At 40.6% G+C, this 22,780-nt stretch overlaps 2 protein-coding genes across 2 annotated transcripts in view; one reads left to right on the top strand and one right to left on the bottom strand.

The window, feature by feature from the left end:
- Window positions 1-2,488: 2,488 nt before the first annotated feature.
- On the top strand, window positions 2,489-17,576 carry LOC306898735 (zinc transporter ZIP10-like; the record flags this gene model as incomplete). The annotated part of the gene is made up of 9 exons (XM_079464477.1): window positions 2,489-2,613; window positions 11,123-11,718; window positions 11,842-12,268; window positions 12,340-12,514; window positions 12,624-12,700; window positions 15,040-15,115; window positions 15,157-15,462; window positions 15,551-15,631; window positions 17,554-17,576. The coding sequence occupies exons 1-9, from the start codon at window positions 2,560-2,562 to the stop codon at window positions 17,574-17,576; spliced, it is 1,815 nt and encodes a 604-aa protein (XP_079320603.1). The 5' UTR covers window positions 2,489-2,559.
- A 2,177-nt stretch (window positions 17,577-19,753) lies between these two features.
- The window catches only part of LOC306898734 (dynein axonemal heavy chain 7-like), a gene marked incomplete at its 5' end in the record, with an annotated part of 97,234 nt that continues 94,207 nt past the window's right edge, over window positions 19,754-22,780 (bottom strand). Inside the window, 3 exon segments of the mRNA XM_079464476.1 lie at window positions 19,754-19,973; window positions 21,871-21,974; window positions 22,528-22,705. Coding sequence (XP_079320602.1) covers window positions 19,767-19,973; window positions 21,871-21,974; window positions 22,528-22,705 — 489 coding nt within the window. The 3' untranslated portion in view covers window positions 19,754-19,766.

Here is a 22,780-nt window from a genome sequence, read left to right as displayed (position 1 = left end):
GCTGAAGGAGGATGCTGAAGGAGTGCTGCACCGCAGACCAGCCACTTATCCTGTCGACTGCAATCTGCCCAACATGCCTCCTGACAGGACAAACCTCCACTATGGCATAGACAAATAACAGCTTGTGAGGCCGAGGGAATACAGGTACATAAAAGCATAAACACACTCCGGAGCATTGTGAGTGCATGTCTGAGGAGGGCTACATCTGAGAAGTGATTTGTCTGTACGATCAAAGGAATCTAAAAAGCCAACAACAGACAAAGCTCCAGTGTTCTGAACTGTCGGGGTTTTTTTTATGGATATATTGACTCTGGAAGTCAAGTAAATTGCACATTGATCTTTTCAAAAGTCTTATATATACGAAACAGAAAAAACCTGTAAAGTTTATTTTAGCTTAAATCTCATCCTATGTATGATCTGTTATGAATCCTAGTCGTGGGAAATACTTTCAAGTATATTCTAGTCTGTGTTAGTTTCAGTCTTAGTGTTTTATAGTTGAGTTCTTGTTCAGTGTTTAGTTATCAGTTATTGTGTGCCCTGCTTTTTCCCCTCGGGGGTTTTTGGTTTGTTTCCTGTTGTATTATTTATTAAAGCCTTGTTAACCCCTTCATCAGCCGTGTCTGCCTGCACTTGGGTTCTCCTCGGTGATCATTGACAAGGTAACATATACAACGAACGAGCACAGGACAATGAACACGAGGATGTTTTAAAGGGAGACAGACAGAGGATAATTAACAAGGGTCAGGTGCGGGTACTGAAACACTCAGGGAAGGTTAACGAGGAAACGAGATGGCAGGAACAAAGACGCGGACCAGAGAGAGAGCAAGAAAGCCAATCGAACCAACATCTCTCTCTCTCACATAAAACATAAGACTTTGTCATGAATCTGCCTCAAGACCAGGAATAGACATGACATGAAGGCAGATTCATGACATGATCTATACGCGTACTTTTTTCTCTAATTTGTGTATATTCCCTTACAAGTGTCAAAGCCATGCTACATAGACTCGATGGAAAAGTTGGCATGGCTGCATTCGGCTTTGTGGCCATTAGCAGCCGTGTTGACAGGTGAAGATGAGCCATGCTCTTTTAATTCAATAACCGCCTGTCGCTCATAGCAAAGCGCACTTTGTGCTCTTTCAAATTACATTGATGGATCTTGACTACATGTGGCAAAACAGATTTGGCAGGCGTGAGAAATGCCTCGCAATAGTCTGATATACAATAGTCTGATAGTTTGATAACAAATGGCATGGATAGCAGAAGAAAATTATGGTAATGATTCCGGGTAATAGAATCTGTATCCATCAAGCTAGGGAGCGTGTCGGCGTGGCGGGGGCCGCTTGATTCCCAGAAGAACCAGGGGAAAGGTTCTGAACTAAGGATAACCCCACACGTGATGCACGGCGAGACAAGCAGGCTTAATTATGAGCAAAGGTAATTCTGTGGCTGCTGTGGATTTGTGTTTTTCTCCCATTGATATGGTGAAGCTCGGCGCATGAGAGGTGTCTGTTCTATTGGATGCTGCCTCAAGCTGTAGCAGGTGTAAAATCGATGTGGGTAATGCATTAGGATTTTGGCTGTGAATTACTATACTGAGCTATGACACTAATTAATAGATTGTGAAATTATTGAAAAAGTGATGGAGAGGCACTAGTAACTGCATTACAAGCATCAAAAAAATTAGGGGGCCAATAACAAATAAAAAAATAGTATTTATAGAGAGATGGATGATGGCTGGATGGATCAAATGAATGAGAAAGAAAAGCACAGAGAAGGCACGTTGTGGGTCTTTGTCTGGAAAGCAATGTGACAATTCTTTCATGTCATGATTACAGATTTCACAAAGAGGCAGAACTGATGGCAGTAATCAGGGACGTGGCATGACATGTATGCTGGAATCATTAACTTTACTCACGGCTGTGCCAAGATATATAGAAAATAATACAAATATTACAGTAAAATAAAATTCCTGACTTGTCTAGCTAAAGTAGAAGTTCACCTAAAATGGAAATTCTGTCTGTGTTTGTAACCTGTGTGACTCAAAATATTTTTTTTCTTTAGTTTCATTAATATTCACCTTATATGGATTTTGACAGTTATGGGTGCTTTAATAAGCAATAAATTGAGTCATAATGTACTGTCATTTGTGGTAAATTTACCCATTACATTTACCCAATGATGTATTGATGACATCATTTCCTTTTGTCTTCTGGAGAAGAAAAAAATGCCTTAGAGCTTTTGAAACAGGATGAGTGAATGATGAAAGAGTTTTTATTGAAACATTTAAATCTTTTAAGATTGCATGATATTGCATGAGTTCATGGTTGTAGTATGAGAATGTTCTGTTATTGTGGGAGCTGATGGATTCATATCGTGTTTGAGGTGTGGTCACTTTGAAAAAACTTCAACAAAACAGGCCACAGTGATAAGAGCTGCAAGAGAATAACAACAGATGGCACGTCGTGTTTTACACACTGAGCGAAAAGGAAGAAGAACGGGGCAAGTTAAGCTGATGTGCAGTGTTGTTACTTAATAGTTAAATATGTCAACTGTTGCATGTTAACATTTAAACGTGCCAACGTCATGCCAGCTGTATGTAACCAATATATGGTGAGTAAAACTGACACAATGCTTCTAGGCAACACATTTTCACCTCTGTTTTTTTATATTGTTTAAAATGGTCAGTCACATGCTGACATGATGATCCCAGCTTTTATGCAATGCAAAAATGATATTAAAAACTTAAATATATTATATAAAGATTCCATTTGCAGATGTTTAAGAAAAGTCAAGCTGTTTACTCACAGCTGTTGAGTTACCCGCAGTGGATGTATCTGAGGGAAAGGTTAAACTCACAAGTATTTATAATACACTGAATTACGAGGTCTGAGATGATGTTTTATGTATCACAAGTAGAAAATGGATGGATGGATGCAGGGCTGGACTGGGATAAAAAAAGGGCCCTGGCATTTTTGCTCAGACCGGCCCACCACAATCGGTCGGACACAACCAACCAGTACACCATCCTTGCGGTCCCTGTAGATATGCATATCTACTTTTCCATTCCCAAAAACCCCTACAAAGCTGAGAACTAAGTGCCATGGACCAGTGTACTCACTCTCTCTTGACTGACTCCGTGGTGACCAAAGGTGGCAGTGGAGTAGGGCCTACACAAAATGAGGGCAGCCTGAGAGAGAGAGAGAGAGAGAGAGAGAGAGAGAGAGAGAGAGAGAGAGAGAGAGAGAGAGAAAGAGAGAGACGAGAATGATAACTGAATGAGCAAAATGATCCCCATACAAGTATCTTTAATATATAACAATGTAGAGAGATGGTTGCACATATTTTATACTTACTTAGTGGAAATGGCTCCATGGTGCTCTGAACATCAAAGACAACGAACTACAAACGTGAGGGCATCCTGAGATAGAGAGAGAGAGAGAGAGAGAGAGAGAGAGAGAGAGAGAATAACGAGTCACATTTCAGTCTACAATATTATGAATATTTTTATAATATCAATAATCTCAACTCACCTTACAATAACAGCAGTTTCCTCAGTAGCTTGCTCTTCTCTGCAACTCTGTCAATTACAATGTGCTCCATGTTATAAAAGCTAGTTAACATTAGAATAATCAGCCGAAGTTGCAATTGAATAAGTTAACTCTGCTAACCTAGCTACAAAAACAATGCAAAATAGCTTATGCTGTGTTAATTGACTTTAGCTTACTGAGTGGCTAGTGCAGTAGGTGACAATCTGACAGACATTATAATAGCGACCACGATTATGTTGTCTTACTATAATATTCATTAATTTAGGTAAATCATCATCTTCGTCGTGGCCCAACCAGGCCCACACACTGTGATGTCACCGTCCGGAGCAGAAGGTGGCAGTAATGCACCAAAAAGCTGTTTACCGTAAAACACGAAGAAGTCACCCTGTATGGTGGTGGAGTCACTTACTGGACCAGGATAGGTGATCCTTAGCCGTTTGTTTTTCCGATATGAGCTTGTCTTCAGAAATGTTTGGTAATATGTAACGTTAGCTTGTGTGGACGCTACCGCACTACTTGATCAACAAAAGAGCTTCGCTACGGAAAAGCTATTTGATTCAGAAAACAGCGACGTTACCACCACGCTACTGAAAAATGTAGTTAAGCTAGTAGTGTCACTGCTTGTAGCGCCCAACACTGCTTGGAAACTGAAGCTACAGCACTTAACATGTCGGTTATTTTTGCACATGTTGAGGCATCAACCTCTAGAATTTGTATTTGTTTGGCCCGCAACTTCTCCGCACCCCCCTTGCGCTTTTGTTTCTCCATCCTTAATCCACAGATTTCTGGCTCTGACCCACTGACTGCATTTGACACAAGAAACCGAGGGGGAGGGTTGGAGCCCTAACCCCAAGAGATGATTGGGCCAGCCCAGTGTCAGTATGGATAATGAACCAATGGGCCGCTGTCCCTGCTTTATGGGCCGGTCGTTGGCAAATAATTTTTTTTTTTATATCAACCGGCCCCCAAGTGCGTCGGCCCACCGGGCATTTGCCCGGTATGCCAGATTACCAGTCCAGCCCTGGATGGATGGATGGATGGATGGACTTTCCGCAAGCTTGCGGTGGTGGTCTCAAAATAATTAAGAAATGTTGAATATTTGTTAAAGCTGGTATTAGAAAGTTTTAAAAGGACAGTTCATAGTTTCAGTTCATAGTTTCTGTCATCAAAAATATTACTGAATGCTTAATGGCTTCTCATTAAAATACATTATCGCATTTGTGTCTATGTGAACAAGGCTCAGCTCTATCTCTGTAGGTCGTCTGGATAACAGCTCTCAAGTCTGATAGACTTTACAGACTAAAGTCTTACTGGTAAAACCTGAATTACAACCATCAAAGTATTTTCCTCCCACAACAAAAGGAAAATGCCCAACGATTACTTATATAGTGCCAGATTCTCTTACTGATTCTTAAACCCTGCGTCTGACCTTTGAAACCAATTTGAAGAGGTGTTGTGCTAAATTACACTAAGTTGGCTGTAGTAAGGCACAGTGGTAGCACATGGTATGTGTCTGGTGTAAAATAGTGTATGGGTTTTCTTGCTTTCTGAAAGATTAGTGAGTAGAAAAGAAAATATCTGTTTTGCACAAAAGTTAATATCCTGGATCTGTAGTCCACTGTTCACAGAAGTCAAACTCAAAAACAGTTTTTCTTTGATGCATCCTTATGCTCATACTAGGCAAATAAAGCTTAAGCAGTTTTTTCTGTATTTGATGGATATTTGAGGAGCTGATTAACTCCGATCTCAACACCCACCCACCCACACCCACCTACAAACACACACTGGTCCAGTAGACCAGTCCACCCTCCCTCCTACACTAAATCACCAGACTTGAAGGGGTTCAAAACATCAGACCTTGATTCATAATAATGTAGAAGAGCATTTGCTTTTTGACCTGTTCGGACAGAAGAGGTAAGCTGTCGGATGCACCTGCAGGCAGAGCCACATATACTAGACTGAACTTTACTGTGAGATTAGAGAGTGTATAGACTGTTGAAAGCTTATCCTTATTGTGTGAAGATCAGACTTTTGAGCGAGAGCAGCGAACAAGGAACGGCTAGACTTGGGGATGACCAGATTGTTTTGGGGCTGGTACTTTTGGAACTGGCTTTAGTTGCCTGATTTTGCTTGCATTGTTTGGGTTTTGGGTGTTCAATGAACTGGTTTAAGTTGTCATTGTTTTGCTTGGGTGTTTAATGTGCATACATTTGTTGATTCTTTTAAAACCAAAAAACATAGTTCTAGGTTATTACAGGTCACATAAACGATTCACTGTGCTGTTTATTTGCTTCATGTGATCAAAGCAGTTTCACTTGTTGTTTAGAAGATGAAGGCCAGTTTATGACCAAAACACAAATGTAAATAAAATGTTATGGTCAGGTTACAGGTTAATCATCTTGGTTTTGTGTGAAAAAACATTCAGGTTTGTTTGATATGATGGCGTACAACCTTACATTTCTACTTTCTGAGTGTGAGCATTTACCACGTTTGTACCGTGCTTCAGGGTACTGTTCATAAACATGAACCGAATGACTTGCTGTTCCGGACCTTCGGAGTGTCTATTTATTTTGAAGGTGTGTGTGTTTGGAGTTAAGAAGGTCCTGCTTATCAGGCCTTTGATCCTTATTTTTTCATACCCCACCCATTTCAGCAAAGCCTATACAGCTGGACCATCTTATTTTCACAGGGACTTTATTGATAATTTATTGATGAACCATTTAGAAAGGTTTACACAATTTGGTTAAGGAATCTTCACCCACTGCACTGAATCTCCTGCTTTCTTTCCCATTTCTTTACGAATGTGTAGTTTCCATCTGGTGTGTAGCATCTGCTCATTTCTCATGCCTCAAGGCCTGTCCTGACATACATACTGTATACACGTATAGAAAGAAATCAGTATGTTTGTAGGATTGTCTTTATTTATAAAGCTTGACTCTTAATGTTATTAAACACTTCGCCAACGGATTAGCATTGCCATTTGTGTGAATACTGTATATGCTACAATCTGTTGCAGTAATCCAATTTCTTAAATAAAGCTAGAAAGGCTTGTGCAGAGAAATTCTTATGTTATTCTCATAACAGTTAACAGTTTGAGTGTCATTACTGATCAGATCACTGCACATTGACCTATACTCCTAGGTTAGATGTCAACTTGAAAAAAGTGAAATTTAAAATGTTGAGATGTGTCTTTTTTTATTAGTTAAAGGGGTTTTGCAACCTGGGCCTTAAACAAGCTCCAGATTATATTGTTGGTCTTTAGATGTGATAAAAATCCACATTGACCACAGAATGAATTGGAGAGGATTATTGGGATAACCACACAGTTGTAAGCAGAGGAATTCACCGGCGGTGGACTCATGCGTGACTTACAAGAGATGCACAGCTTAGGCAGACGTCTTGTGAGAGTCATATGAGGCATCTTAAGGGCGCTTGCTCTTTCTCTCCCTCTCTGTCAGAGGTTTAGTTGTATAATGTATAATGATGAATAAGACTTTATTTGTACCTCTATAAAGCGTTACATAAAACCATTAAATAAACATTGACACTCATGGCATTTAGAGTTCATAGCAGGCATTGTATTATTTACCACTGTATGAATGTAAATGACACTAATTTCTTTCTTCCTTCATTTTCTTTTTCATTCCTTCTTTTCTTTCTCCCTTCATCCTTTTCTTTCTTCTTTCTTTCTTAGTTCTTTCTTTCTTCCTTCCTTTCGTTTTCTTTCTTTAGTTCTCTACTTTAGTTCTCTCTTGTTGCAATAATACTGTAATATTGAGTCAATATCGGATGCATCGTCCATCAGTGCAAATATGATTTATGTACCATTTGGCAAACAGCCATGGTACACTTTTATTATTGTAAATGTTGTAATTTTTCAGTCCAGATTTCTGTAGTTTAGAATAACCAAAGAAATATCAGATCAGGGAGCAAAGATGGCAACACTGTAATAGCATACAGAGCTACAGTATTAGAGATATGAATAATTAAAAACACAGATATTTGCATATGGAGTAGTCTATGTTTGCCTCCGTTAAAGGGTTTAAGTTAATCTAAGATCATTACAGACAGTAATGGAGTAGATAATGGAGTTCCATTGATATGCATGTGAAGCTTTGCTGTTCAAGCTCTGTTAACATACAGCTTTAGTGTTCAGGTTTTACTTCTGTGCATCTGTCTGAGACTTAAAGCCCCTTTTTTTAATAACTTTTTTTTAATAGATTACACATGAAATGTAAGTTTAACTGTATTATAAATCATACATTTTGTTGACAGATTAAAGAAATCAAAATGTCACTTACTAACACATAGCTAAGGTAAAGTAATACACTAATCATTAGGTAAGACAGTTCGGTAGGTGACTGGATGTTAAAGGTGACCAATCAAATGTGCCAAGACATCTGCCATTTTTCCGCCTCCAAAGTCTCAAAGGTCAACTCGACCAGCGAGCAAGTGTTGATTAGTTGCGAGAGCAAAGAGAGAATTGCGTGCTTGTCAAAGCCTCTGCTCACGGACTGCGTGGATACTGTTCTGCGTGCTCGCGGGGCATAAATGTGTTTACACTTGTGGATGCTCTGCATGCTTAAATCACGCGGGTGTGGTTCTCATGCCCACGAGTTTAGGTTCTGAATAACCACCATACACACGGGCACTATGATTTGCATGTCAGTTTCCCTGCTATCTGCATTGACTGGAAACTTTGAATGAACTTATTTAAAGTAATTGAGTTATTGCAAATTGTTGCAATATTTAGATTTTTTATAAATTGTGCTGCCCTGATTGAAAATTGCTTTTTTTATTTATGGTTACGTGTTATTACAGTCATATTGTAGTTATGCATAACTATTTCACCTACCATTATTCTGCATCTAAAAGGTTTTTTGTTTGCCTGGTTTACCTTAAAGGCAGGGTGTCCGATTTCCGAATTACGCTTGTTTAGACAAAGTCGGGCCGAGTACCAAAACAAACTTGTAGCCAATCAGCAGTAAGGTGCACAGTGCACAGGACGGACATTAGTCTAGCCGAGCACTGACGAACGCGAAAGATGGGGGTGTAGGGCTGCACGATTTGAGGAAAATGTCACAGTGCGATTATTGAGGTAAAAATTGTGATGTGTGATTACGATAAACTGGGTATAATGAGTTAACTTGATGAGTTGATATCAAGGAAAATGCAAACACAGATAACTGAAAATTATGAAATTTGTATTTCTCAACTGAGATCAAACTAGCAACAACAACTAGAATTAAGAGGTTTTCAAATAAAAATAAAATGTCATAAAATTAAATAACAGTAACATCTTTGCATTACTGAATTAAATTAACTTAAATGTATATATATTCTCAAAAGTACAGGTAAATGAAAAAAATGGAACATAAATATGGATGTACAAATTTTAGGAAAATAATCCCAACAAACAGACATTTAAGCAGGATGTAATTTATACTTGTATGAACTCTCTTGAAAAAGAAACTGGATATAAATGTGTGGTTCACTCTGTAAAATTTAAACCTCTATAATCTTTGTTGTTACTTTAAATGGTTGGTACTCAACTGGTTGAATCCTCTTTCTAAAACATTCTTTATTTAGAACTTTAGTTTTGCAAATATCGCCAAATAACAGAGGTAGTAGTTTTTTGAGCACTAGTTCAATGTCGGCAAGCTCTGCATCCATTTCTCCCGTCTCCACACTGCTCCCCGCATGTCACGTGACCAAACACGCGCCACCGCCACACAAGATGACTCGTTTTTTTTTATTGCATCGAAAATGGCCATATATCTCTTAGAATGGATGTTTTGTCACGTCCACGAATGCACTTTTTTCTTTAATATAATCGCAACATTTTGCCATCATGTAATCGCATAGGGTGTGCTTGTTCTGGTGATCTGAACATCAACAACGGCTAAGAGAAATCAGACACCCCACCTTTAAATGGCCTCTAGTCTTGTGAAATGAGTATCATCACTTTGCTGTGGCAGGATCATGACATAACCTCATGTTAAATGTGGAGAGAGACAATTATTGTTCTTATGGCCTTCCATACTCTCTCCGGTCTCGTCATTGTTCCCATCCTCTTGTTACCTCGTTATTGATTAATGCCTACACCTGTTTCCCTCTTCATTTTCTCCCTTATTTTATGCCCTTGTGTCTTCTGTCTTTTGCTGGTTCATTGTGGTTTGTGTGGTGAGTTCCTGTGTTATGTTAGTTTAGTCATGTGTAGTTTATGTCAAAGAGTTAATTTAAGTTTTGTTTCAGTGTAGTTAGTCTTAGTCTTGTCATGTTATGTATCCATGTTTTGTTCTGTTACCCCCTCGTGGGTCTTTGTTTTATTATTTATTAAATATGTTAACCCCTTAACTGCTGTTTGCACCTGGGTCCTCTGTCCTTGTCTCACCACGAGAATCATGACACCTGCAGCACATGACTGCCAGTTTTGAGGATTTTTTTAGAGGGTGATTGGGCATTTTTTGGATGTCATTTAAGCAACAAAGAACGTATTGAAGCAGCTCAAGCAAGATTTTGAGTTCCTGCCTCATCCCTATCTCCTGTAAGGTTCAAAGGTCACTTCATTCACATGTTTACAAACAGCGTCTTGTGGAAAGGAGGGATCATAATTAAAGTGTGTTTTGACCGCCTTCACGCTTCAGTTAAATTTCACACACTTTAATACGCTGAAGGAGCACAGCCTGCCGTAAGTACTGCTCGCAGGATATTTTCACTACAGAAGCATGTGGATAAAAAAGATTATTATGTGTTAGATGAACCGTATGAAGTCTTTTTTATGGACTGGGCTAAATTGAGCTTAATATAACGTTTCAAAGAGCGAATTCAAGTCGACTTTTGCGAAAACGGGTATTTTAGCGTCTCTTGTAGCTCACAAGGGCACATTTATGTACTTTCAATCTTGCAACTGTTTGGTTTGTGATCTTTTCCAAAAGGGAAGTTAAGTTTAATAAGTGATTATATGACTGCAATATAGTCCTCACGTTTACACGCTACCGCATATAAATGCCTTTAAACCATAATTCACAGAATATGTATTTTTCCAAAATATCCTTATAAAAATATAGATTTCAGACGCTTTTCCATTCAGTGTATCTGATTTTATTCAGATTAAATGTTTCTGGTACTGTCAGACAAAATTTCTGTCAGCAAAAGTTCAGCAAACTGTTAAAGTTAAAGACAACAAATGTTAATCCATTAAAAATGACTTTTATATATTTGTATGCAAATCTTTAAAGACTTCAATGTTCAAATCTCTTATTACATTTAGCAACAGGGTGATCACATTTTCACCTTCAGGCTCACAGTAGCTCTTGTTTGGGGACTATTCATAGTGCTTTTCCTCCAGTAAGAAGCCTCCAAGGATAAAAACACACGTTTTTAAATTAATTTAATAAAGAAGCGATTATCTGAGTCCTACAAAGAACTATAGTGTAGTGGTAGTGGGGTAGAGCATGGCCTTTCAATGGCAAATTCATGTGTTAAATTCCCAGGGAATACGCAACCGATAGAGAATTTTCATTATTAATACAATTAAATGCCTCATTGTTCATTTGTGTTTCTTGTAGAGGTTTCAAAGCGAGGAGACGATGAGAGTTCACACACATACCAGGTTTTGCTTTCTCTGCGTGTTGACCCTCCTGTTCCATCACTGCAGTCACTGTCACGAAGGAGGATCCCACCATCACCACGGACACAGCCACGAAGACCATGACCACATCCACAATGACCTGCAGATTTCCGAGACGTCCTGCGATGGCTTATCGGACCGGTTGTTGCACCACGGAGAGTCTGCGGAGAACGAGCAGCATTACTACATCCAGCGGTTGTTCTGTCTGTACGGCAAGAAAGACCGTCTGGATTTTAAAGCCTTCCGGAGTCTGCTGCTGAGTTTGGGATTGGGAGAGGTGCGAGTTGTGGGCCTCGAGCATGAAGAACTAGGACACGATCACATGGCCCATTTGGATATTGTAGAAGTTCAGGAAGGCCGGCACTCGCATTCGGCCGGGCATCCGCATCATCACCAGAAGCCCCATAAGAACCACGAACACTCACATGGCGAAAATGAAGAGCACACATCAGTTGAGGAGACACCATGCGCTGATACAGGAACCACGAGGAACGGACTTGAGAAACACGATCATGAGAAAGACGGTGATCATGAGCATGGACTCGACACAACTGAGGATCATGACCATGAAAACGACACTGATCATGAACACATCCACAGACATGATCCTTAAAAGCATGACCATGAGCACACACACACACACACGCATACATACAGTCACGGACATCACAGTGACCAGCTGGATCATGACTACGACCATCATCATGAACCATCACAAGAAAACAATGACCTCAGTGAAGACCACAAGCATGAGCATCATCACCATGACCACCATCATCACAAGCACCCTCACCCTCATCTCCAGCACACTACGGTAACGCCTTCAACAACGACTGAGCCACCCAACACTCAACTCCGAAGAAACAGACGGCCACCTAAAGCCAGAAACCACCGGGGACGGAATAAGACCTCCAGTGTTACTCATGCCGTCAGCTCACCAGAGTCCGAGAGCAGCGGAGATGAGCATGAACACAACAGTCGGGAACACAGCCTCGATGAGCCACCCAGAGGAAAGAGAGAGGTGCCGGGAGGGATGATGGATCCTTCGGATAAATCACATGGTGTGCATCCCCAACACGAGGAGGTATACCTAAACCTGAATGTACAAATACTGTATGAAATGAGGACAAAGCATAATTTCTTTCTTTTTGTCAGTGTTTGAATTTAACAGAGTTGTTGAACCAGTACGGACTGAACTCCGAGTTTCTCATCTCCCCGGAGCAGTTCACGTATTTATGTCCAGCACTCCTCTATCAGATCGACAGACGCTTCTGCATCCTTCACTACCATCAAGTTGAGACCAATACAGTAGAGGAAGCTGCATCTTCAGGTGACTTTAATAATTCTGTCGATAGTTTGTTCGCTCAGCTATGAATCTCTTTTAAAATCTATTTTAGAATGATCTTTGTGTGTAGTAAGTGTTGTTTATGTTTTTGCAGTGTGGATGTGGGGTTTCGTGTCCATCACCATCATCAGTCTGCTGTCTCTGGTGGGTGTGATTCTGGTGCCTATCCTTGTCATGATTCTGCCTGCTCTTGTCTTGATTTTCTGGTCTAGGGGCAGAGTCATGACAGACCCACGTGTTTTATGTGGAGAGAAACATGTTATTGTCAATCAGGACATAATATGCGTTCTCTCCTGTCTCGTCATTTGGCCCCGCCCCTCTCGTTCCTAGTATAGCTTTCCTCCTGTGTCTCATTACCCACTCCTGCCCATCGTTATCTCCTTTGTTAGTCTCCCTATATAATACCCTCTTGTCTATTGTCTTGTGCTCGTTGGTTGAACATGATCCCTTGCTTGTACGCCTTACTGTGTCCTTGAAGCCTTGTAAAGTCAAGTCAAGTATAGTCTAGTCTTAGTGTTTTATATTGAGTTCTTGTTGAGTGTTTAGTAATCAGTTTATCATATTTGTTATTGTGTACTGTTTTGTTACTCCCTCGTGGGTTTTTGTTTTGTTCCTGTTTTATTATTTATTAAAATCCTGTTACCCCTTATCCCCGCTGCCTGCGCTTGGGTTCTTTCTCTGTGATTCCTGACAGAACCAACCAGCCTTAATGAACGCCCCCTGGCGTTCACCAAGGGGACAGTACGAACGAGCCAGAACCGAACCCAGCAGGCAGCCAACATGGACAGCTTAGCATCGTTCCTGCGATCTCGCCTTGCCCACTTGCTGTTTGGGTTCCGTCAGGGGGATCATGGGACGCGGGAGTTCGCCAGGGCATTTTCTTCGGTGGCGAGGGATATGGAGTTCGGTGATGCAGAATTAAAGGTGATCTTTGATGGCTGCCTCACCAACCGTCTCACGCCATCGGAGAAGACGATGCTTAAGCCCCTGGGGTTCGACGATATGGTCAGGTTCGTGATCAACCGGGACGAGGCCAGAGTGCCAGTCGGGGTACCCGCCCCATTGGCTAGCGTCCCGGAGGATTGCGTCCTGACTGTCGCCGCCCCGGGGGACTCAGCTCCGCCCGATTCGAGCTCCGCGGCTCATGTTCCGCTTTGCTGCATCCGCGGCGAGTGGGGGAGGGGAGATTCGGGGACGATGTCCGCTGACTCCTCGGGCACTGATCCTCTCCTGGGCTCCACTACTCCAAGGCAGACATCTACCGGCCCGGAGGGTCGTGTCCTGCAGGTTGGGGTTTTGGGCGTCCCCACACCCTCCGCTCCACCACCTTCAGCCTCCCCACCCGCAGTCAGCCTGGGTGGCAAACGGGGAAGGCGTGAATCCTGGGGGTCCTCTTCGGAGGCCTCCAATCCGGAGCCAGACCTGCCCTTCGTCTCCTTCCTTCAGCCAACCACCGGGCGGGTGGCTCGATTGAGAAGGAAGAGGCAAAAGATGAGGGCACGGAAGCAGGCCCAGATGGCGCTGCAGCCCGTGTACAATGCCGTGTCCAATCCTGCCCAGGCATCCAGTCAACTGGTCCCGTCAAGTCCGGTGGTCCCGGTGGTCCCGTCAAGTCCTGCCCTGCCGGCCTTCCAGCCGGCGTCAAGTCCTGCCCTGCCGGCCTTCCAGCCGGCAACTCCGCGCTCTTGCACGCCTCCCTCCAGGGTACCCCCTGCTATCGAGCTTGTCCAGGGACTAAGACTGCCCCTCCCTGTCCCAACCCCTTGGGACTTCCTCCCCTGGACTCTTGTGTTCCCCCCATGAACTCTGTGTTCCCCTGTTTGTTGTTTTTATTATGTCACCCCAACCCATTAATTATTCTTGCCTGTCTGCCCTTGTTATTTTGTACTATGTTTTGTTGGATGTTGTCTGTTTCCCAGTCGGTCTTGTCTCGTTAGTCTGCTCCCTTGGTGAACGCCAGGGGGCGTTCATTAAGGGGGGGGTTCTGTCATGATTCTGCCTGCTCTTGTCTTGATTTTCTGGTCTAGGGGCAGAGTCATGACAGACCCACGTGTTTTATGTGGAGAGATATTATTGTCAATCAGGACATAATATGCGTTCTCTCCTGTCTCGTCATTTGGCCCCGCCCCTCTCGTTCCTAGTATAGCTTTCCTCCTTAGTCTCATTACCCACTCCTGCCCATCGTTATCTCCTTTGTTAGTCTCCCTATATAATACCCTCTTGTCTATTGTCTTGTGCTCGTTGGTTGTACATGATCCCTTGCTTGTACGCCTTACTGTGTCCTTGAAGCCTTGTAAAGTCAAGTCAAGTATAGTCTAGTCTTAGTGTTTTATATTGAGTTCTTGTTGAGTGTTTAGTAATCAGTTTATCATATTTGTTATTGTGTACTGTTTTGTTACTCCCTCGTGGGTTTTTGTTTTGTTCCTGTTTTATTATTTATTAAAATCCTGTTACCCCTTATCCCCGCTGCCTGCGCTTGGGTTCTTTCTCTGTGATTCCTGACAATCCTCAACCATTCCTGCTTTAAATTTCTATTGACCTTCCTGGTGGCGCTGGCTGTGGGAACCCTAAGCGGTGATGCTATACTGCATCTAATAATATTTAGGAGCAACATTTCCATTTTGCAGGAGAGGGTTCAACATGTGAAGCCGGACACAATGATACACAGCTGACAGAGTTACAGCCTCTAGACTCTCCCAACAAGATGCAGATAGACATCTCAGATTCTGATCCCCCCTACAAGGCAGCAGGAAAAACTGAGGAAGACAGTGGACCAAAGGGCAAGACAAAAAAGCATGAACACGGCCACGGTCATTCACACCACGGACACTGCCATTCTGACCAGGAGATGAAGGATGCTGGGATCGCCAGCATAGCATGGATGGTCATCATGGGTGACGGCATGCATAACTTCAGTGATGGACTTGCTATAGGTCAGTTTGTGTACATTGATCAATGAATCCATAACCACATTAATTTAGATGAATTTGTCTGTTTGACAGAAGGGTTTCTCTTCTGCAGGTGCTGCTTTTAGTGCTAATATAACAGGCGGAATCAGTACATCAGTCGCGGTTTTCTGTCATGAACTGCCCCATGAACTGGGTAAGTGTCTTAAAATGTTTGAATGAGATACTTTTCATCTTGGAACCTGGCAAAAAAATTTCTGTAGAAAAAACATGGACATGGAGGTCTCTCACTGTAGAAAGTAAAAAAAAGCCAAAGCTCACAATTTATGGCCTCACGTGATACAGTCCGTTTAGGAAGCTGTGACGGAACTGCTTCAGCTGTGCAATACCCCCACCAGGGGCGTCATTTGTCATGTATGAAGTTCATCCCACCCCCCGTTGCTTGTCAGGGGAGGTTAATCGCCTCTCATATCCCTCTGTACACTGGATGACAAACAAGCTAAAAATTTGGCCTGACTCAAAAGAGTTATACGCCCTAAAAATAGTTTCAAATTGTCAGAGCCGATAGCCTCATGGGCAGTGCTCCGACATGTGATGCGGTTCCACATCAGGCGACCCAGGTTCGATTCCTGTCTCGTGGTCCTTTCCCAAACCCAGCCCCTTCTCTCTCCCACTTTGCTTCCTGTCCTCTCTCTCACTTAACTAAAGCAAATAAAGCTAAAATGAAGCTAACATGCCTTGAAATCTTACAAATTAGTTTCTAATCTAAATCTCACATTGTATGCCCTGAGAAATATTGATGAATTTTAATATAGATGTAGATTAAATAGATCAGTGTTTTCAAAAGTTATATTGCAAAGAAATGTTTAATAATATAAAAACTAAAGATGCATCTATTTATCAGCAAAAAATCTTTGTAATTTTAGAAACATCCAATGATCAGGGTGGATATGTCCTGTCAATCAAAACAGAACAGGAAAATGCAATAAAAACAAGTTAATATAACCACCATAGCATCGGGCAGATATCAATACTTGGTACGTTTTTCCGGAGTCACGTTGTTTGCTACGATTAGGAAAATCCACGGCAGTAACATGTTACGAGTATCTAATTCTGAAGATTATTAATGAATATAAAAATGCAATAACTAGCATGTTAACTTCTCCATTGTTGTGTTGTACAAGTGTGATGGTTGGTCAGTATACTGTTTGTCCCAACCTCTCCTCCACTGTGATTGGACAGCTGTGTTAAAAGGGACAGTTACTAGGTCTGCGTTTTAAAGTTAAAGAGTAAAAAATCATAAAAAAAGCCAGGGCAAAGGAACACTATATATATTATTAGGATACACAGTGCATCAAAATGCGGTGTCATCAGTTTTCAAAAAGAACACAGAACATTTGAATGTTTTACGCACCATTAATATGTAGTGTAAATATTTTTTGTACCAGCTAACATTTTGAAAAAAGGTTTAAGTTTACATTTATGCATTTGGCAGACGCTTTTGTCAAAAGCGACTTGCATTGCATTGTACTATACATTTGTTTCAGACTATGTGCAATCCCACTCGGATCGAATCTAGGACATTGGCGTTGCTAGCGCCATGCGCTAACCACTAAGCCACAGGAACACTTTTTTTCAGAATGAGTCTACGAACAATTTACACAAAAATTAATTCTGCACATGTTTCATGCTCATTGTGTGAAATTACTTTTTTTTTTCTATAATTTTCTTTTTATAATATCATTTATTTAAAAGAATGTATGCATCCACTCTTTACTATACCCGCACCAGTTTGTTACCGACCCTGTACAAACAGTCTAGAAACTGAGCTGGTTTATGATAAAAGCTGCTTCTTGTACTGCAGTGACTTTTCATCTATCATCATGTGTCGTTTCTACATTATCAATTGACATTAGTTCAAATGAAGGCGGAGAGCTCCTGCTGTCTTGTGCTCTGTTTTTTCTTTCTTATAACGCCACTCTTTATTATTATCATTTTTGTTTTGTTTAAACCTCCACTAGACATCACAATGTCAGACTGGAATTAAGAGGATTACTTTGATGTACAAATTGATCTTTTCCATTTGCTGATTGATGTTTTAATTTGTTCACTGTTAAGGTGTGATGAAGCAGAGCTCTTGAGAGTCTGGACTTCATGTTATGACTGGTGGAAGATAAAGAGTTGTGTAGCACCCCACAGTGCATTTAATAGCCGTTGATGATGGTTTTAATTGTGTGAAGGTCCACACTGAAGTGTAGAAAGGACTGAAGGCTCGCTCAAGTATTGATGGATGTGAACGCTCCTCTCAAATCTATTTAGAAACTAGCAGGAGGCAGCATAGAGACGTTAGCCAGCTGTGCGTGCATCTGTCAGGCTGACAGGCCACACAACCACCACCACACCATTTTTGTAACTCTAAAACCCTGGTCTTGTTTATCAATTTCTCACAACTCGTACGTAAAGAAAAACATTGAGTATTAACTATTTTCGTCTTTCTAAGGCCACTGTATACTTTGAGTTTGTTTATTGTTGTACATTAATGTTTCCTGTTGCATTTTACGTTTAAATGAAGAACTAGCTAAGCAGTTCATCAAGGAAGAAAGTTTTTTTCTAAGTCTACTTATTCGTTAACAATTTGCATTTGTAATTATGTTGACCTTCTTTCTGAATTTAAAAGGACAGTTCACCCAAAAATATAACAATTCTGTCATCATTTACTCACCCACAAGTTGTTTCAAAGCTGTATAAATGTATTTGTTCTGTTGAACACAGAGAAATATATTTGGAAGCATGCTTATAAACAAACAGTTTTATGACCACCATGAAAGTGTGAAAAATGCCAATGGTATAGTCACAATTCCCCTAGATCTGTTTGCTTTCCTAAATTCTTGAAAATATATTTCTCTGTGTTCAACAGAACAAAGTAATTAGTGGAGATTTGCAACAATGGAGTAAATGAAGACATAATTTGGATTTATTTTTGGGCGAACTGTTCCTTTAACTACACATTTACTTCATATCCAAGTGTTGTCATAGCTATTGACAGTGTTCAAAAAAGAAAAAATGCTTTTATTGTACATCCAGGTTACAGTTTGGTGATGTTGAAATCATGTTCCCAAAAGGAAATTTGCTACTAAAGATTCTTATTTGGGTTAAACATACAGGGATTTTCCAAACTTAAGTTACTTTTTATTTAAATTATATTACATGTTTGGAATAACTGGATGATTACAAAAAACTAAAATGCTAGCAAGTTATTTAAACTTTTTGTGCAAATGCACATTTTGGGAGAACCATCTTTTTTTCTTTTTAAATCTAAAATCTGAACATTACAAATTTGATTTTGACAATCTAAACATTCTCATTATTAAATTCCAGCTCATCGTTTTACATTTATTGACCTATTTGCACTTGTAAAATCTGACTACAATCAAACCATCTCTGAATTGGTGCCCATTGATGGATTTAGTTTTTGTTATTGATTGTTTTGATTTTGCCATGTACGGGCTGTGGTTCTGATTTTGCTCACAAACACTGCATGTGCCCGCAGTCGCCTCCACACATTCCATTTGCTATGTCCGCTGCTTGAATCCTCTGCCGTCATGAGTAAGCGGGGCTTGTTATGTGATTCATGGTTATTAACCTGTCACCATGTGACGTTCATTATTTGTTATTGTGAGGTTGTGTAATTAAATAAATCAAATGTACCTGATTGGATGGAGACATGCATGAGACAAATGAAAAAGCAGACTTGTTTTTGTCCATTTCATTTCTGCTATGAAATAGAGAGATGAGAACACGTAGTGTTGTTGACTCTCTTCCTCTGAAGTACTTCATTTTTTACAACTTGAGTGTAAAGCCAATGAGTTTGGGGGTCAAGTGAACAAATCTAAATCCAGTCTTCAGAGATTCGGTCTAAATCCTTTTATGTGAAATTGTATGTATTGTTAGGACTTAAATTATGTTAAAATCTGTGAGAGAGCGTAAACACCTTGGACTGGATAAATAAACTGAAAAATAACTTGACACACTTGTTCTCCATGCTTTAACTAAAGTTTATTTGAAGAAGGACCATTCGAAAATCAAAGACATTCATTACTTACATTACAGTAATGTCAATAAAGGCTAAACATTTCTTCGGCTGTGCTTTCTTTGTCAAAATTGAAAAATAAAGTTTAAAGACCGCTTTTTAAATTTTGAGGTAATTAAAAATCCATATATTTTATTATAAGAAACACAACAGCCTGTAGAGATGGACAGATAGATAAATAAAAAGGTATATTTTTTCTTTAAACGAACAGAAGAGAATGCGATCATATCAAGCTGCAGATCTATGAGTTAAGCTGGCACAGTAAGGCCACCCCGCGGCGAATCCAGTGCTCTGGAGGCACATCTGAATTTAGGGTCATAGCAATAACATAGTTAGTAGAATGTCCTGTGGTAGAGAGGGTGCCACGTCTTTCACTGGTCTTGTAGACTGGAGAAATGTAGCACTGCCGTTCTGGAATGTCCTGCTTCCTCATGGGTTTTAGCCAAATCTACAGACAGCATAGAGAGTAGTTAGCGCTTCAATACTCTAGTCTGACTGATTTGACCAGATTTCAAATCAAAGCAAAATGTTTGTTTAATACAATTCATTATTCTAACAGGGAATTAAAAAACATTTATGTAAATCTATGAGAAGTCACTGATACGAATAAAAATATATAACTGATCCGGGATTCCCTTGCTAAAAACCCATTTTCCATTTGGTTTGGTAATTTTAAAGCTGAAAACAGTGTCACCATAAACCCACGCAAAGCCTGAGGAGACCTTTATCAGACCTCAGAAAACAAAACAATGTTTATTAGACATTGTCAGTTTTAATAAGACTCTGGTCTGTGTGTGTTTATTCATTCAGATTAAATTAATGGCTTTCTGAGAAATTAGCATGTCAAAGTGTTTTTACCGTAAGTAACAAATGCATGCTTAATAAAGTTGCATCCGCTTGTCAAGAACCTATTTTGGTATAAGCCGTCCTGGAATGTCTGAATATTAAATCTCAGCGAATGCATTTTTTTATAATGGCAACATACATTGTGAAACAGACAGAATTTGTGTTGGAGGATTAATGAAAGAACTTTGTTAAATATTCTTACCAAACAACTTATTTGAATATCTCGTAATATGGTGTGCATGTTGTATACGGGCATAATTCGCGCACCCTTCCCATATTGTATTAAATACAAACTGATTTGGTTTTGTACAGTTTTCTTCTCCAACTCTAGACTTTCAAAAGTCCCTAGATTGACTTCTTGTACTATATAGTGTTGAAAATAGCTGCATGAGCAGCGAGTCATTATGAGCCCTTTTGGGCTGTTGGAAGACGAGGCGTGTTGCTGCCTTTTGAACCAGCTGGAGGGATTTGATAGCCTTTGCAGAAAGGTCAGCAAAGAGAGCATTGCATTAGTCCAACTTTGAGATTACCAGGGCCTGGACAAGGAGTTGTGCCGCATGCTCAGTGAGATCAGGGTCTAACCTTTCTAATATTGAATCTTCGAGGCATATCGATATGATCGAGTTGTCTTTCCAATGTCATCAGTTATCCTGTAGCTCACTTGTAAGAGCATTGCGTTAATAACGACAAGGTAGTGGGTTCGATCCCAGGGGATTGCTCATACTTCGAAACAAAATGTATATGCTAATGCTTTGTAAATCGCTTTGGATAAAAGCGTCTGCCAAATGCATAGTTCAGCTGGGGGTGATGGTCTTTCATCCAAGCTGAGATGTCTTCTAGGCAGGCTGTAATGCGAGCTGCTACAGTGGTATCGTCTGGGTGAAACGTGATATAGATCTGGGGGTAGTCAGCATAACAGTGATGCGAGAAGCCGTGTGCCTGTATGATGGGTCCCAAGGATGTAGTGTAGAAAAACAGCAGTCCAAGCAGTGCAGTCTCAGTGTAGTGGTTTGTTATGAACAAAGAGAAAGATATTTGGAAGAATGCTTGTAACCAAACAGTTCTTGGCCACCTTTGACCACCATAGTAGGAATATTTCTTTGTTCTGTTGAACAATTAAGATATTTTGAAGCACTTTTGACAACCATTGAAATTTTACCTATTATGGTAGTCGATGGTGGACAAGAACTGTTTGGTTACCAGCATTCTTCCAAATATCTCTCTCTTTGGTCATCAGAACTGAGAATTGTATACAGATTTGGAACCACTTGAGTGTGAGTAAATGAGGACAGATTTTCTATTTTGTGGTGTTCCATAAAATGAAACTTTTGTGTCCAAAGTTACTAAAGTTTTGCTTGCAATGTGTGTATTTGCAGGTTTCATAAAATGAATGATCTTATAAGCCTTATCTGACCGAGTGATACGTGGCTTTGAAATGGCAGAAAGTCAATTGAAATGGTATAAAGTGATGTGTGAAGAGGGAATTTAAAGTTTCTCACCACAGGCATGGTGTCGTGAAGGATTTTGGGGAAAGACTCAGCCAACAGCTTTGTCTTGCGATCCCAGCGTGCACCATCCAAAAACAAGCCACGGATGTAAATGCCTGATGGGAATACATACACAAACTAACATAAAACTCTCCACAACAGCGTGATACAAAGCATTGGGCATTGAGTGCTGAACTATATCCAAAATTTTCATTACTGATAGCAAAGCATGCTGGGATGTTTCTCCCCAAAGAAAATGAGGCTAATAAAGCTACCTTGTTAAAGGGAGCAAAATGATGCCACCTACCTTTCCAAGAGTGCACTTTTTTATACAACGCTACGTTTGGAAAGAAAGCAAGCGACTGAACTCTACATAAAACTGAGAAGGGCACCAGGATGCATCTGATAAAGCATACACATAAACAGCAACACATGCAGTTGTGATGGATTTCCTCTGGAGAGACTCATCATGTACTGATGAAAGAGCAGCAGGGGTCTGATGTCATTGCACTGAAATGTTGACTCTGATTGATGCCACTCAACCACAGCAAGAGGTTAATGAAACAGCGCATCTCTCTTTCCTTTGTCCCTTGTTACCCATTTCCCTCTCATATATTTTACATTTCACGCTTGTCAATGCGTTCTTTTCCCCCTCTTTTTCTTTCTCACCGTCCTCTGGGGAGCTTTTGTACTCCTCGTCCTCCATGACTTCAAAGTCGAAGCTGAGCAGGTCAATGGGAATGGTGTACTTTCTGGCATAATTCTGCTGGCTTCCCGTGAGGAAGGCCTGAGTGAAGAAAAACCCAGACATCCAGAACACTGCAGGTGTGCCTTCCTTGTACCATTGCTTTGTGGATGAAAGAGACAAAACCACAGTGAAAGACCAATCAAAACCAACAAATCAGAAGAATCACGATATTGT

Source organism: Barbatula barbatula (assembly GCF_947034865.1).
Source record: "Barbatula barbatula genome assembly, chromosome: 9".
NCBI lineage: Eukaryota > Metazoa > Chordata > Actinopteri > Cypriniformes > Nemacheilidae > Barbatula > Barbatula barbatula.
Note: the sequence above shows the minus strand (reverse complement) of the source record. Positions and strands in the feature narration are given on the sequence as shown.